This window comes from Uloborus diversus, chromosome 5 (genome assembly GCF_026930045.1).
Source record: "Uloborus diversus isolate 005 chromosome 5, Udiv.v.3.1, whole genome shotgun sequence".
In the NCBI taxonomy this organism is placed as follows: Eukaryota; Metazoa; Arthropoda; class Arachnida; order Araneae; family Uloboridae; genus Uloborus; species Uloborus diversus.
The window spans coordinates 179556583-179573620 of NC_072735.1; the positions used below are offsets into that span (position 1 = coordinate 179556583).

The following is a 17038-nucleotide window of genomic DNA, read 5'->3' on the forward strand; positions in this document are numbered from 1 at the left end:
CTTGGTGGTGCCCTCGTCACAATCTCTCATGAGCGGGAAAGTTGTAGAAGGTTCCATAAGTTGTTACATTGATTATACTTAGTACACGTGGACCAATGAGCGTTGAGCACGTCGTTTTGAACTTCTATTCTTAAGGGGAATTGCTGTTACGTTCAGGGCAATCGGGCAATTGATCTCCGTCCAAGTATGTGATCTGTGAGCCATCAGAGCCATGTGAAGACTTGTTTACAACTAGTTAGGAAGTTGTATCAACGTGAGTAAGGCATGGAAGGATAGCAGAAGGTTCAGACTTCCTCCAAGTTGTAAGATGCTAAGTTGAATTTCTCCATGTTGGTAGTATAAGATTTGAACTTCATCTAGTCATTTTTGCGCACTACTTGAAAGTTTTTACTCAAGGTTGTAAACAGGATTAGTATTAGGCAGCAAATGTAGGGTATGATATAGTGCAATATTTAAATAATTTTTCCTGCTATTTTAGTTAGTGCAATAGTCTAAATACCCAATGGCCCAGTTCATTCTTTATTCTAACAAATGTTTTTAATGTTTTATTTACATAACATTTTTGCCTCAATAAAGGCTTTTGTTGTCTTACATAATCTATTCTTTCTTGCAACTTTTGCCACAATTACGCTCACAATACGTGAGTATTCTTTTAACAATGCAACATTTACACCATGCAACTTTCGAAGAGCAATGCTTGTTGCGCAGAGACCGTCAGCACATGTGTAGAAGTTTGATTTTCTGAACTTACTGATTTAGTCTTCATGCTGTTTGTGTTTTTGGGATTATGAATTAACCCGCTTTTGTAGCGTAATAGTTTACAGCTGTAATTCGTAGAAACTATGATTTTTTCGTTGCAGTTGGCAGCTCTGTGTGTATCTGTGCTCGTGTTTCTGGATCAAAGTTGCCCTAGTTTTGTTACCATTCCTAAATTTTTTAAAACTGTCCTAAAACTCTTAATATTTTGAACTTTGACCTGAGTATCCTGAAATTTTCGTTTGTTTACACCATATTTGTGCAGAAAAAGAAAGTTCCTTTTAAATCGGTTTGAACTTTTTTCTACTGTGCCTTCTTCACTTATTGTTTACATTTCACAATTCCAGTTGAAGCACTTGCACAGTTATGTGTGGTAGAAACCCTTTGTCTGTCAAGAACTGTGCATGATTTTTATTTTGGGAACACAGATTTTACGGTAACATGAAAATCTTTTTTCATTTAAAAGTAGTGGTAGTTTTTTTTTTTTTTTTTTTTAACACACAAGTAGCAGTTAATAGCAAAAAAAAAGCCAAAGGTTTTTCATAATCTTTATATTTTTATTGACCTGTCTTTAGAATATGTGATATAATGTTTCCATGATCAATTCTTTTTTTTTTTTCTGTCATTGACAAACATAGTATTAAGCCACTAGATTTGTATAAATAGCTTAAGATATACAAATGTGTTTTTACAAATAGCAGACCTAATAATCTGCTCAAATAAATGCAAAACTTGATGTACTTTAAACACATGTTAACAACAGTAATTATTTTACTCAAATGGTCAATAGGCTGTCCTCTATAATTATTTTTTTAGGATATGATTGCTTGATTGAAAATCTGCTAAGTTACCTCTTTGCCTTTCATTACTTAGGGTGACAGCCATGAAGCTTGAAAGCATTTTGCCGAGTGCATCCCTCTCCCAGTGGTACCAACGTGCAAATGCAGACTACATTATTCTGATGGACTGGGATTCCAAAGACGAGACTTCAGAAAGCATTCACATTCAAACGCTGAAGACAGCAATGTGCAAGGTGCGTGTCATCAACTTTCATTGTTACCTTAATTAAACAACAACTAATGTGCTTGTTCGTGTGTACCTTTTCGCAATTATAGCTTTAGTGCTAAGTTTCCTTTTTTCAAGGATGAATCTGCAAGTATTTATATTGTTCCAGTAATCAATACTTAACACATTACTGTTTTAGTTTGGGAAATACATGAGGAACATTCTTTTTAGTACAATAAATGTTATATTTGACAGACTTTTTCATTGGCCAAGAATGCCTGTTTGGATTGCTTCGTGAGCTTTAATTTAAAAAGCAATTTTTTTTTCAATGATGGTTTGAAATGAATCTACATTAAATTTGCATTATTTTTACAGAAACTAACCAAATATTTTGGGAAGCAGCGTTCCTCCTCAAACTCGGCGCTACTAATGATGCATCCTGATCAGTAACCCAACCCTGAGCGAGTTTCGTTATTAACAATCTTTACATGTGTATATGTACTAATACATTATGTATAACAATATGTAGTAAAACTAAAGGTTCTGAGGAAATGGATCTCGAGTCTGGTCTCATCCCCAATTCTTACAAAAAAAAAAAAAAAAAAAAAGAAACATTTATGGACCAAACTGCTGAAAAATTTATTAACTGACCAAAAATGTTTTGTGAGAGAAAATAAATGAGTTGATTTCATTTTTCACTATGAAGAATGTTAAAAAATGATAGAAGGTTTCAAATTTTCATGCATTTTCAATGCTTTCAATTGAAAAAATAATATGAGCAAGTGCTGAAATGCCATTTCGTCAAGAAACATGTGTTTACAGTTATCTGCTAATTTTGTACATCAAAACATTGTTTATTACTTTTCTGCATAAAAGTATTTTTTTATTTTCTTCTTTCTTTTGAATTTTTTAGTGTAACATATAGCACTTGAGAAATGCTATCAATTGAGATATTTTTTGTCTTAAGTTTTGGGTTACTACCACTAATAAACTCAGCTCTTTATTTATTGATCTTTTTTTTCTTTTTTTGAATAAGACATTATCTATATTTTAAACTAACAAAGCATTAAAATTATGCAGTGCAGTAGACCATCGTTTTATGCGGGGTTATGTTCCATGGAAATGCTGCTTCAATTAAGACTTAATAGTTGCATTAAAATAGGGGTTAGGTTCCAAGGATGGAAAAAAAATCATTCGAATGATATATATATATATATATATATATATATAATAAGTTTAATGTGTACTTTTTCCGATACATTAAACAAGGTGCATAATATGAATTATCTTAAGTGTTCATAAAAAAAGGCTGATTACGCTGGTCTTTTGGCAGTGACTAATTGTTTTTCTTTGTAGTTCCTTGCATGGCATTAACGCATCCATGGTTGCTCCCTTCACTAGCAAATCAGAAAGATTATTTGCCATTGCCAAGGAATGGCTTAAAATTTTTTAATGTGAAAATTTTTGTTGCCTGTCACGACTTCCGTGTTTTCATTGATTTGTCCTCCTTTTTCACTTTTAAAAGCTCTTAATGGGATTGTTTCCTTCAGTCAAAAGTCCTCTTTTTAGTCACTGAAATTGATAGAATAAGCGAAAATAATAACATGGGCCCAGAAAATACTTTCATTTTCCCAACAGTTATTTTTTAATTCATTTTTTAAACTGTCCGATTTTTCAAACAAGGCATGGTCTTGATGACATCACAAATGATGCACTTTGCCGCATCTTTCTACAGCGTTTCCACGTTATGATAATCAGGAAGCGAATTAAAATTGCGCTCTACGCTTCCTATCAACCATATCGTTGTCAATACACGTGAGTAAAGATGCAAATTAAATGTTTTGCTTTGTGAATGGCAGCACTGAATGGCATTTCATCATTTGTGATGTCATCGGCAAGAAACGTAAACAATGAAAGCGCACCGATTTAAGTATTTTTTTTTTTAAATAATAAACTTAAGCAAATAATTTAAAAAATGGTCAGAGCCTACGTTTTTAAACATGCTCTTTCAGAAAAAAGTACTTTTAAATTTTTGGAAACTACCCCATTGTGTGAATTTAATAGCTTTACTTCTGAAAAGAGCTCAGGAACCAACAGCAAAATATGTCTTCAGTGGGCCAAGCACACTCATTAGCACATCAAAAGGCATGTTATCTACAATCTCAGAAGTTTGAATTTTGAAAGAAGGCGAAATTTTATCTGTTTCGATGCTGTGTGTGCACCCACGTAAAAAAAAATAAAGGTGTCAAATGAATCAGTGAGAAGCAAAGGGATGCAAGTGAACTATTTTAAGTTTTGAATAAAACTTGTTTAAAGATCAGATCCTAGGTAGGCTTTCATTGAAATTTTTTTCTAAATCATGTTGTACAGCAGCACCTACCAGGGCTACTAATACAATCTCTTGCCCCAAAACAGAGGAGAGGTTCACCTACCATTTGTCCTGGTTATCTCCAAATTTTCAATTTTTCCACTTGCATCCCTTCGCTTCTCAAAACCTCAAATATTAAAGGAAAATTCAAAATAATTATTGAGAAATCTTAAACGGCAATAATCAAATCCGTGTAAAATGAGAGTCCAAAACGGTTCAGTTTGTTTCTCCTATCACATAAATGTTCCTTTAAGGAAACCAATGATAAAGTTATTATAAGAATATGTTTTATTTTCTCAGAAATTTTCAGGCTCCACCTCCACTTACAGTACCTAAGTTAAATGAAATTCTCGACAAGTTTAGTTAGAATCATCTCATTTGAAGCATTTAATAGTAACTTATAATGAGTGATCATCTTCATTAATTTCAGCTATATTTTAAATTATGGAGCAGTGTTCTTTTTGCATTTGTCAGAAACTGAAGGGAAATAATGTTTTTGTCTCACTATCTACCTTTTTCTTGCTGTTCTAGTGGGATCAAAAATGTACTTTGAAGAGGCCTCCATTAGTTCTTCAAAATGGCTATAAAGACTGGATGCTGAAATATCCCATGTTCACCACTAAGCCACTCAATTTTACTGCCATCAGTGAAGTAGGAAAGTCACCAAGCATTGCTGATGTTTCAGGTAGTTACACACTTTTGATTATATGCCTATTATTTTTAGTCTAAGTATGCTGTATATGCCAGAGGCTCCCAAACTTTAGACCTTCGCGGACCCCTCCGGAAAATTAAGAACTTTGCGGACCCCCCCCCCCCCCCCCGGGTGCACAAAAAAACAAATGATTTGACAGTAAAATCTATCTTTTTTCCCCAATATATTTTTATGCCTTTTTTTCTTTGAATTATTTATTCATTGTTCCATATATTTTTCAGAACTCTTGTCTGGTTTTCATTTTTAAATTATTATTTTATTATTTTGAGTTATGCAGGTAAAATTCTATTTGAAATGCAATTGGGAATAAAAATGTTTTATTTGAAGTATAATATCTCAGCTGTAAAATTGCTTCAATGTTTGCATTTTACTTAAAATAGTCTTGTAACAATATGAACTTCATCATGTGAACAAAATTAATTAATGTGTAGCGTGTTTACTTCCAAGAAGGGGGGGGGCTGCTTCCAGCATATGCAAGAACTTTTTTATAGCTCATAAATGTACTTTCTTTATGAATTAAAATATTGTTACTCGTCCTTCAATCTCAATTATATTTAACGTTTTCGCTGGATAACACCACGGAACCCTTGGCATGCACCCCCGGGGGTCCGTGGACCTCAGTTTCGGATACTCTGCTCTATGCGGTACATACAAATTCAAATTTAAACAGTAGTAGTACTCTTGGGCGTTGAAGTGTTGTGTCATGCCATAGCTGCTGTTTTTGCAGTCATTTTTGGTACACAGTAGTTTGTTTTGTCCTAGAATTCAAGAAAAATGTTGAAGTTGATTTAAATGCTCTGAGGCTCAATTCGAGATGCATGGTTGGTGTTGTAAGTTTCGGAGGGTGTGCGGAGACCTCTTAGACATCTTAATTACAAATAGCAGTTTCCGGGGTGTTTAAAACTCCTCAATTCAACAAAATACACCTTGAAAACTTTTTAAACTTTATCAAATGAAAATTCGTGTAACTTCAATTAGAAAAAAAAAACCTTAACACAGAAATGCTGTTTTTTAAGAAAATGTGATCCTATTTAAATCAGAAAAGACAATCAACAGCAGGTCTCAGTAACCCCTGGGTCTCCAAATGTTTCATTTCTTAATATAAATCCTGCCTTACTAGTTTCTAAGAGGAAATATGAGCAAAAATAAATAAAAAATACATTGCTCGTACGCTCCTTCAAAACTTCTCCAATACTCCTTCGTTTTGGATTTTTTTTTTTTTGAAAGGCCCTTCAAACTCCTTCATTTTGGCTTGAACTCCTTCAAAACTCCTTCTTTCTTAGTTCAAGACTACATGGTCGTCTTCCTCTATGACAGCAGCTTGAAATACTTTGGTTGACAACTTAACTTTGTCACGAGTGAAAAAGGCAATTTTAATGTAGTAATTTGATATTTTTTTTCATAAAGATGTGATTTACAAATTGATCATAGAAGTCACAAAAGTTGAAGGTTAAAATATTATTATTAGATGACTAAGACATTTCATAAATGGAGTAAAACACGCTTAAATAGTGCTTGGTTTTTTTTTTCAAGCTTTATGATAATTGCTTTTCTCAGCTGCAAAAGTCAGTTTGTCTAATTATTTTTAAAATATTTAAAAATACATAAGCAGATGTAATATATTAAGTGATTGTGTTAAAAAAAACAATTATTTAGTAAATCACTGTTATGGTATTGTAGAATGAGTCATCCACAAGGGATGTCATGCCTTGAGGGGGAGATGGGTTCATGAAAATGTGATAAGGGGAAGAGCGAAGGTGATAAAAAGTAACATCATGCAGTTATTATAACAATATCTTTTTAGAAAATATGACATGTTACAAGAGGAGGAGTAAGATAAAGGGTTACACTTTGTGACAAAGGAGAATTGGGTCAAACATGTTGAAAAAAAAGTGCAATATCATTTAAGGACAACACATTAGTACTCCTTCAAAATCTCACTTTACTCCTTCAAAACTCCTTCATTTTATTTCTGAAACTGAGTTAGAACTCTGAATCAATCATAAATGTGAAATTAATACTTGAAGAATTTACAAAAATTTGAACTCAAAATGTATAGGATCAATACCACTTTTATTAGGTTACAAAATTATTGTGACAAACATGCATTTTAATATTTGAAAGTGTTGATATTAATGCCACTTGGGAAGCTAAAGCCTCATTTGCATAGCAAATATGGATTTGAGGCAGAAGAGTGGCAATAGATGGTATTATCACCACCATAAGTTAAACATAGTTGTGAAGTGGAGGGAAATTGTCCAACAATTTTGGGCCCATGGTGACTGCTAGTGTCTTTTGATCCGAAGGATTTAACCAGCATGTACTATGCGTGAATTCTGCTGGCATTTGGCAGGGGCAGGCTGCAAACCCAAAACTCTCTGATTCCAAGTCCATAATCAAGTTGGTTATCCATATACTAATTTTAGAAATAAAAACTTTAACAAATCTTCCTAGGAAATTGCTCAATTTGTGTCTGGTTTTTTGTTTTGAGCTGCCTAATTTCAGGATAGCTGTGTTAGTTAACCTTGAAACAGCTTGCTTGTGAGTTTTATGTCTATATTGTATGTTATCTTGTTGCTCAGATCAGTTGGCATGCATGAATATATGACTAGAGTTACCTGTAATTCATCATTGATTCTGAACTCCTTGATGGATTTTATCATATTCCAAAGAAATAGAACGGATCTCTATTATGATCTTCACTGTTTTAGTTTATTTCACTCTTCCCAAAGGAATTTTTCTCCCATAAAAAATATCAGAGTATTTTTACTCCGTGGGAAAAAAATCCTAGCAATATCTCCTTGTACTCTTATGTTGGTTGTGTAACATGAGTCTTAAGATTTATTTCAATTTTGTACCATCTGCTTAAATGCCAATTTGAATTTTTTCCCTCCCTTTAGCTGTGCAGTATCCCAACCTGGATGAAAATAATTCCGACTCCCCGTCGAACAAAGAGAACTTCAGTCAACCGGATTCGTTATTCAAAAAGTCTTCATTACCGAATCAGATCAAAAATGGAGACGCATCTATGAACATCTCTGCCGGCCCGAAAAAAGTGAAATCCGCTCCCAACGTTGATCGCAAGTTGAAGCCGACCATTGTCGGTGTCCCCAAGTCTTCTGGATCCGAGCGAAAATCCATCTCCGGAAAGTCCAACCGGGATCCACTGGTCATCAGCCCCACACAAGAAAACTTACCTTCATCGGTCAACCCGAAGGCCAAGCCGACCCCCAAGAGTCCCGACCCCGACGACCTTCTCGTTAAATCCCTCGATAAGGAGGCGAACTTGGCAGAGGAAAGCTTGGAGTTGGCCAAAGAGCAGCTGAGGAATGAGTATGAGTTCGAAAAGTTGAGGCTGAGGAAAGAGCTGGAGGCTGAAGAAAGTATGAGAATGGAAATTCAGAAGCAGGAAGATCTCTTGCATGCGAAGATGAAGGAGATGGAGTCTCAAGCTCAGCAGAAGGATGAGGAGTGTGCAAAAGTGAAGGAAGAGAACTTGAGATTGAAGAAGGTAATTGTATTTTGTGGAATGATATTGATGTAGTGTTTACCCCGGATTAAAAAAGGGTAGGATGCTTCCAAATGAAAGGGCACTTTTGAATAGACATTTTGTTGTAGAAAGGGTGCTTTTTTCTCTTTTTGTTACATTACATGCGTGCAAAATTTAAGTATTTTTCAACAGATTTTTTTTTTCTAAATCACTGTTGTTATTGTAATTATTTTTTGAAAAGCTTTTAATGTTTCACTTAGAAGATAATTCTAAAAACTTTGGAAATTCATAGGTAGACTCAAATCAAATTATGTGGGACAAGAAATAATTGTGCTTCAAGGCAAGGCTTGGATTAGGCCTGGATCTGCATACCCGCAGACCATGCATTAAGACCCATGTTCTTGAAGGGCCCAAGAAATTGAAAAAAACTATCACGAAGACTTGTTAATGTTGCAAATGTATACTGGCCTCTGGGGAAGGGCCCTACTGATTTTGTTTCAGGGGGGCCCAAAATTTATAGATCCAGGCCAAGCTTGATGGATCTCGACCTTTTGGAAAAAAGAAAAGTTGGCTTTTATGGTAAAGTTTTGTTAAAATTTCAAAGGATCAAGGAGGAGACTTTGAAAAATGCAAAGGAGGCAGGGTGCTGCACCCTCCTAAAAAGCCTGGGGAAACACTATTGATGTAAAAGAATATAAAATAACCTTTAAATGCACAAATCAGCCAGAAAAAAATAGATCATCATGTTTGAGGTTACAAGGGACCTCGTTTTCACTGCAAACGGAATGAGGTCAGGCAAGAAAGTGTCGGCCATTGTATGTCTTTTTAATCCATAATCTCGCTTCTTTTGCATTGAACAAGGAGTTCCTTGTAACCCCAAAACACGAGCATGCAACTTTCTGCTAATTTATGCATTTAAATTTTGTTTTGTATTCATTTATTTTTCAAGGGCAAAGGTTTTTATTCAACTCTTAATATTGATGTATTCATGTGGTTTCATTCATGACATATTAATCACAAGTTTTTCACATTCGTTTCTTAGATGTTTTTATGTATTTAATTTTTGGGAATATTGCGAATTTCGTATTCAAATTCATGGGCCCGAGTTCTACTTTTCAATACTGAGGACAGAATACTTCAATTAAAAGTTTATTTAACTTCCCTTAGGGCAGAAATACAGCCACCGACTTTTTTTAAAGACGAAATTCTGTGCCCATTACTGAAAAGTGGAACCCATGTTCATTAAAGTCTGCATTTATAGTTGTTTTTTTTTTTTTTTTTTTGAGTGGAATGCAGGAGTTTCACAAAAAAAAAATAATAATAATAATAATAATAATAATCTATAACTGTAAAAAATGCTTCAACAGTTTTTCTGAGTATGTTAAAGTATTGTCTACTGTTTAAAAAATAAAAAACTGATAACTAATGTCAAAATCCAACTGCAGATATTTGCATAAGCTTACTTTCCATTTGCAAGCGAAGGGGTGCTCTTATCTTTGCACATTCTTTCAAAGACATCTTTTATATGAATCATACTTTTGACATTTCAACAACTTGTTAAGGTTTTTTTTTTTTTCATCGGTTAAAATCGAAGTTTGAGAGTATATATGTAGCTTTTAGTTTTAAAATAATTCAAAAAACCATCCATAAAAGTAACGCAACTGGGAGTAACTCCTAATCTGATGGTGAAAACCAACCTTTTGTGTGACAATGTTGAAAAAATTAAAAAATAGTAAGAAGGTTTTTCTTTTAATTGTAATGTTGTTTCATCTTTTATTCTTGAATTTTAATTTTATGAAATTGAGTGCATAAAATGTCATTTTCAACTTTATAGAAAGTCATGAATTTGTGAGTATTTCATAAAAAAAAGTCATATTTATTTGATTTTTGCAGCATGTTAAAGCCGTTGAAAAGCTGCACAGTATGAATGCAAGGACTCCCATATGGGGGAGGGGATTGGGGGGCTTCAAGCCCCCTTAGAATTTAGAACTTCCTTACTTTTAGTACTTTTTTCTTTGCAAAAATGTAAAAACATTTCTTCCCCAGTCTTTAATAAATAAGTTATTAAAAATGTCAAATTTTCATAACTCCAATCTGCACTAAAATCAGTTTCCATGGGGAAAATATTCTGCTAAACCATGGGGAAAATATCTGATTCCCCCCTTTACAATTTTGCATATCTGCGCCCTTGTATGCACGTTATCTGAAGTTTAAGGGATAACTAGAACACCCTCTAATTCTTCTCATTTTAAGTTCATTTCATATTCTAAAACGAGGCTTAACTTCATTTCTAAAGTATCTTCTGCGGTTTCTTTTCACGAAATTGAAATTAAAAAAAGTTAAATTTCTGTATTGTTGCAGACGATATTTTTGTGTAGAAAGGTAGTAAATTCTAATCTTTCTTAATAAAATATTATTTGTATAAAAAGGAGTGAAAACTTTTTTTATACATTCAGAAAGAATAATGGATTGAATTTTCATGTTCTTTTTTAAACATTGACTGCATTTTTTGTCTGTTTTAATAGGTTTTGCGGAACCCAATAGATTGGCAAAATTATGTTAAGTTGATGTACATTAGCTTTACAATTACTTATAGTCTAAAGTATTTAAATAGTTTTCTGAAATTTTCAGAACATAATTCATTACAACAAAGAAATCTAAATTTAAATTTTGAGTCAGAAAATTGTTCTTTCCTACCTTTTTTTTTTTGCCTGATTGTTGAACATGCGTCACTTGATGCAACTTTTTATTTTTGAGATAGATCGTGCAATGCTAGACAATGCAGCTAGTATGCAGTAAATTTCCAAATTATTATACAGTAAAACTCCTCTAATGCGGACAGTAACGGGACAATTTTTTTGTCTGCAATAGAGGGGTTCGCATGACAGGGGTTTGATAATGTTATTTGCCTTTGAACTGGGAATTAAAAATTGTCCACGAAAGAAGTGTGTCCGCATTTGAGGGGTGTCCGTTAAGAGGGGTTTTACGGTATTTCTTTATCATTAAAATGAAAAAATATATATCATCTGTTACGAAGCCTTTGCAAAATTTTTACAATGTATTTTTGTTTCTTATTTCCTCAGTTATTCTGACAATAGTTATGTTTCATTAAAAAAAATGTTTATAGGAACTAGCTGAGAAAAAAAATGCTGACTATCAGAATACACAAGAAAAGAAAATTGCAGATCACCTGAAAGAAAAAAAAGCTCTTCTAGATGATGTTGCAAGGTATGTTTATTTGTTAATAGTTAAAGAGAGAAAACATATTGATCATCATACATACACACATTGATCTTAGTTTCAGTGAATGCTTATGCTCATTTCTCACCAGTCATGACAAACACATAAAAAGTGTCGTGATATTTTTTTAAATTTCTAAACTACTTACTTTCTCCAAACATTGACTCTACTTTTATTGATAGTTGTTGCTTGAAGTATATCTTTAAAAAAAAAAGACTAGTGTTACACAAGAATTTGAACTTAGAAATTGACACTACAGTTGAAAGTTAAATCTGATCAAGTATGATGTAAAATATCTTTCACGTGTCATTTCATGCTCTAGTAATGCAAGCCTTTAAAATGTGTACATTTTTATTGAAATTTAATAAACATGAATTTTTGTGAGATTTTGTATTTGTTCATTTTGTTGTTTCTTTAAGCCAAACCACTTTCTCTTTTTTTTTATTATGTAAAAACTTTTTTATAATTTATTTACTGTTGCAATGTAATAACAAAATATTAACATTATTGAGTTCTTCAAAATTTTTTTTTCCACATTGCAAATAGTGTTATGCTCCTTTTTCTAAACCAGACAATTTTTATTGTGTGTGGCAAATCAAATTCAGGAAAACTATCTTGCTGTAGAGAAGAAAATATTCTTTTTTGGTATTAAATATTATTGTCTGCTTTTTCTACACATGAAAGTACCATGTTTCTTTTCTTTTTTTTTTAAATTGCGAATGTAATTACTGTTGAAAGCATATTTAATTGACGAATTTCAGTATGCGTGAGATATTTAATTGAATTAATGTATAATATGTTTGTTACTCTATCTACTTTAAAAAAAATCTTAACAATATGTTTTATGCTATGTTACAATTCTGCAGTGTGTGCATTTTTTAACACACCACTTATTCATTTTCTGGTAATTACTGCTGTACTTAAGTGCAACTTTCAAAGTGTTCTGATTTATTAAGGCTCTTTGGTATTTAATATGCCTTAAAAAGTTTGACTATTTTTTTTGAACTAAAACTTTTAGAAATATTGAGTAATGCATTATATGGGATAGAAATTCTAAATGATAAAATAAGAATTTTTCAGAAAAATTTAATTTCTTTTTAAAACCTAAAAAACTTTAAATTTTTCAAAAACAAACTCAATCCTTCCATTCTCTTTTGGTAATTAATAACCTACACACCTTTAAAGACACCTTTAAGATTACCTGATGGTACAGGTGTAAAGAGGCCTGACAAAGAATATTGGCAGCTAGTAATAAAAGCAGACCTTCAAGGTAGATTCCTTTTCATTACACAAACTTACTTCATCAGTTTTCATCGCAAATAGTACTATTGGATAAATACTACTACAGAGGAAATGAAACAATACTATCTTTTGTTCAAGATGTTGCCATTATCCTCCCCCACTTTTTTTCTCTTTGTTTTTCCTCCCAATGCTGACTGACGAGAGGCCTTGTTAGCCTAGTTGGAAACTAGAGGCCTGGGACTTGAAAGAGCCCGACAACACTGACGCAAAAAAAGAAGGGAAGAGGGGGGGGGGGGGAGTCTGAATAAGGGAGAACGTAAAGATTAAGTAAAATTTACTCTTTTGGTATTTACTGTTGTGGCACTTAAAAAAAAGTAAAATGTTTTCTAGTAAGCAGTTTTGATTCCTTCCCATTTTTCTTTTCTCCCCCTTTTTTTATCTTCATTTCCTCCTTTTCTTTTTTTTTTTTTCATCCTTTTTTTGGATGGCGGGAGAGGCTTGGCAACATAACTGATAAGGGGCCCGCCTTGGCTCTCTGCGGCCCTGCTTCTTACTGCAGTCTTTTTTAAATTTTGTCTCAGTTATCTTTATCAATATTTTAATTTGGAAACAAAAATTTTTTAGCAGTAAGTTACCACCTCTAAGCCACGGCTAAGGCAGAACTACATGCCATATACCAGACACCCCGGTTATCACATCCTGAGGCTGCAGTTTCGTTCTTATTATTACTCCTCAGTCAGGAATGGTGAATAACCAAGCTGGTGGCATATGTCATCTCACTGAAGCTGAGAGTGCCAACAAACTGGTAGATAAAGTGAAATTCCTCTCACCAGCAAATATCCGCAGCATAGTGTGGTTTGCCTCTTGAATTGAAGGCAAAGCTTGGGTATTTAGCAGTAAATTACCATTCCTAAGCCAAGGCTAAGGTCAGAACTACATGCAATGTACCAGACAACCCGGTTAACACATCCTGTGACTGCAGTTTTGTTCTTATTTGAACTCCTCAGTCAGGAATGCTGAATGAAAAGCTTTTATTTTGTTTTATATCAGCAGTCTCATAACTCTTCAAGTCTTGTGAAACATGTAGCCCTAGAAAAATATATGTACAAGGTGCAAGTTTTTTATGACTTGCATTCACTCCGAAGCGGGAGAAGAGAGCATTACTGAATAGGGGAAAAGCTTCCCGAGTTATACTTTTTAGTCGTTTAGACCAGTTATTTTGTTCTGTTTTCCAGGGGTGCGCACAGGGGGGGATTATGGTGCAAGTTGCGCCATCAAAATTTTTGGGGAGGATTTTTTAACTTTTTAAATTTCTCTATTTAAATTTATTTATTGATTAATTTTTGATTCAAGTTATTTATTTTATTTTGTTTATATTTCAGTTCATTTTTTTATTTAGATTGTGTGTGAGTGTGTGTTTTTCATTTGCGTATCACAAAACTTTTCTAATAAAATAATGATGATAATAGTGATCAAAAATAAATAAACAAATAATAAATTGTTACAAAAATAAATAAATCAACATATTTAAAAAAAAAATAAAAAAAGAGTGCTAGAAAATAAAAAAAGGGGGGAAAGAGGGTTGAGAAAATTTGGGGGAAATTCGAGATAGACAGGTTTGACTGTATATAGGTAATAGAATAATTCTATTGCTATATATTTTTATTTATTGTTTTCCAAATTTAGCTTAATATTATTTTCTATGGTTTTTTAGCAATGAATTGAAACAAAAATAAAATTCTTTTTTAAACTGGTTTATTTCAAAACCACGTAATATAAAACTCAACTTGTATACCATACCAAGGGCGCCCATATGCAAAATTTTAAGGGGGGGGGGCTCAGATATTTTCCCAATGGTTTAGCAGGATATTTTCCCTATAGAAACCGATTTCAGTACAAATTAGAGTTATTAAAATTTGACACTTTTAATAACTTATTCATTAATGACTGGAGAAGAAATGTTTTTACATTTTTGCAAAGAAAAAGTACTAAAAGCAAGGAAGTTCTAATTTCAAAAGGGGGGCTTGAGCCCCCCTTGCCTTCCCCATATGGGTGCCCTTGTACCGTACAATATTGAAATCTTGTTGTAATAATCACAAATTTTGAACCATGTACACAAGCACCGTCATATACAAGGTAGGGTGGGCCGAAAAAACTTTTTTTGGAAATCTGTTTTTGGATAGTGCGGAAAAGTTGCTATATGGGCCCGTTATTACCCATAAAAAATTTCGCTAAATTTGTTTAATATTTAACCGACGCTATTTGACCTCAAAAAACGGAAAAAATGGCAAAAATGCACTTTCAAAAAAAAAAAAAGAGGGGGGGGGGGGTCGAAAATAAAAGTTTGAAGCTATTTTCAGCAATTATTAGAAGTATCTGTCAGTGAATTAGTTGAAATCCTCAAAGATTTTTATACATTTCGTAGAATATTTAGCTACGCTCCTTTAAGACTAAAACATTGGAAAAATGAAAAAAAAAAAAAATAAATAAATAAATAAATAAATAAAAGTAGTTTCGAAATAAGTAAGTACTGAAATGTTACGCAATACGTTACTTAGAACAGTGAAAATTCAATCAATTTTATGCGATATTTGTACACCAATTTTAAAAAATGCACACACTCAAATAAAAAATAGTTACATAAGATGCTAATTTTTTAATCTTCGGTTCCAATTGTTTCTCTTGGATAATAAACTACTTCTATTATTCCTAAGATTATTTTATAATTATTTATATATATTTGTCAAATAGAGCGCTTGAGTATTAAAAAAATGTGAATCTTCTGAAGTCCTTTAAACTGATTAATGAATTGAACGCAAGTATTCTTCTTTTTCTCAAGCCATTTCTTCCTCTCGACTTTATAACCCGCTTAAGAGACAAAACCCCTCGACAAGAAATGCTGTAATTCTACACCTCCACAGCTGGGAATTAAGCAATTAAAGGGGTCCTCTCTTGTGTCCAATGTCCACAATGAGTTGCCACTGAGGAATCTTATACTGGAATTGGACGGTTGCACAAAGTGGCCACATTCATATTCTGGAGCTATCGAACAACTTCTTAGAGATTGTGAAAAAAATCCGGTGGTCAAATTTGATAAAATTGACTGCAATCTTCTGGTTTTGGACATGGAAGATATAAAAAATTTAAGTACTGAACAACAATATTTGTATAGAATCTGTCTTGCCGTAAAAGATGGTAGTTGTCCTTCAAGCGTGGCTGACAGTAGCCCAGGCAAACTCAGTCAGTCATGCGCGATGGCTGACAACTACAAACCGTTTGTTACGCTTGTATATAGGCACTCCAACTCCATCAGAAAACCTTACAATGCTTGTAAAGTATGTAATTTTAGTTTATGCTCCAATGTGGTTTGAGATAAAAATGAAACCGAACTGCCAGTACCGCGCCCAACATTTTTGGAAAATGATTTCTCTTGCAAGGCAGTTTCCAGACAACGTTAAGGAGATAATTTTCAAAGTCCTCTCAAGTAATGCATATTTCGCTCATCCTGAACAGCTACTGTTGGCTCGGATGGTGTACGATTTTTTGAGCGTCCTAAACTCAATTTTGAAGCCGTTGATTATGTTGATTTAGTTGATTGGGCAAACTGTGTTGTAACAGAGCCACCTATTACAATGCATCTAAAAGACCAACAATGGAAAGAAATGTGCAAAGAACATTCTACAGAGTTTACTTTCGAGAAATTTCCCTGTCACACGCAAGCTGTGAAACGTTGTGTGAAACTAATAACTGAAGCTGCAATAAGAGTTCGTGGTGAAACTGCACGAGATGGATACATTCGTGCTAAACTTCAAGCTAGGAAAGAACTTCCATCTTTGATAACAAGGGACAATATTATTCCAAAAAATAATATTCATTATGCATGAGGTATTATAAATCAAATTTGAAGATTTCTTTTTTAAAATTTTATTATCTATATATGTACATACTTGCCAACTCTACTGTTTTTAACGGGAGACTCCCGTTTTTTGCTTCCATCTCCCGATTTCCCGTTTTTTACGATTTTCTCCCGTTTTTGCAGTTTTTTCAGTCAATCATCAAAAAGTTTCACTTTCTTCTCAATAGATGGCGCCCTTTTCTAGTCTACCAATGTCAGGAATAAGAATTTTTCCAATTAATAACTCATTTACTAAAAATTAATTTTTTAGAAGCTTTCCACATTGCATGTTCAACGAAGCACGTGCTTTGCCGAAAATTGCAGCAGATT

The 17038-nt window shown here is 33.3% G+C and overlaps 1 protein-coding gene across 1 annotated transcript in view; it reads left to right on the forward strand.

Moving 5' to 3' along the window:
- The window catches only part of LOC129223312 (ubiquitin carboxyl-terminal hydrolase 8-like), a 79863-nt gene that overhangs the window by 27726 nt on the left and 35099 nt on the right, over window positions 1-17038 (forward strand). Inside the window, exons 7-10 of the mRNA XM_054857878.1 lie at window positions 1630-1789; window positions 4661-4814; window positions 7742-8352; window positions 11459-11559. Of these exons, the coding sequence (XP_054713853.1) occupies window positions 1630-1789; window positions 4661-4814; window positions 7742-8352; window positions 11459-11559 (1026 nt within the window). The remainder of the gene's footprint in view (window positions 1-1629; window positions 1790-4660; window positions 4815-7741; window positions 8353-11458; window positions 11560-17038) is intronic.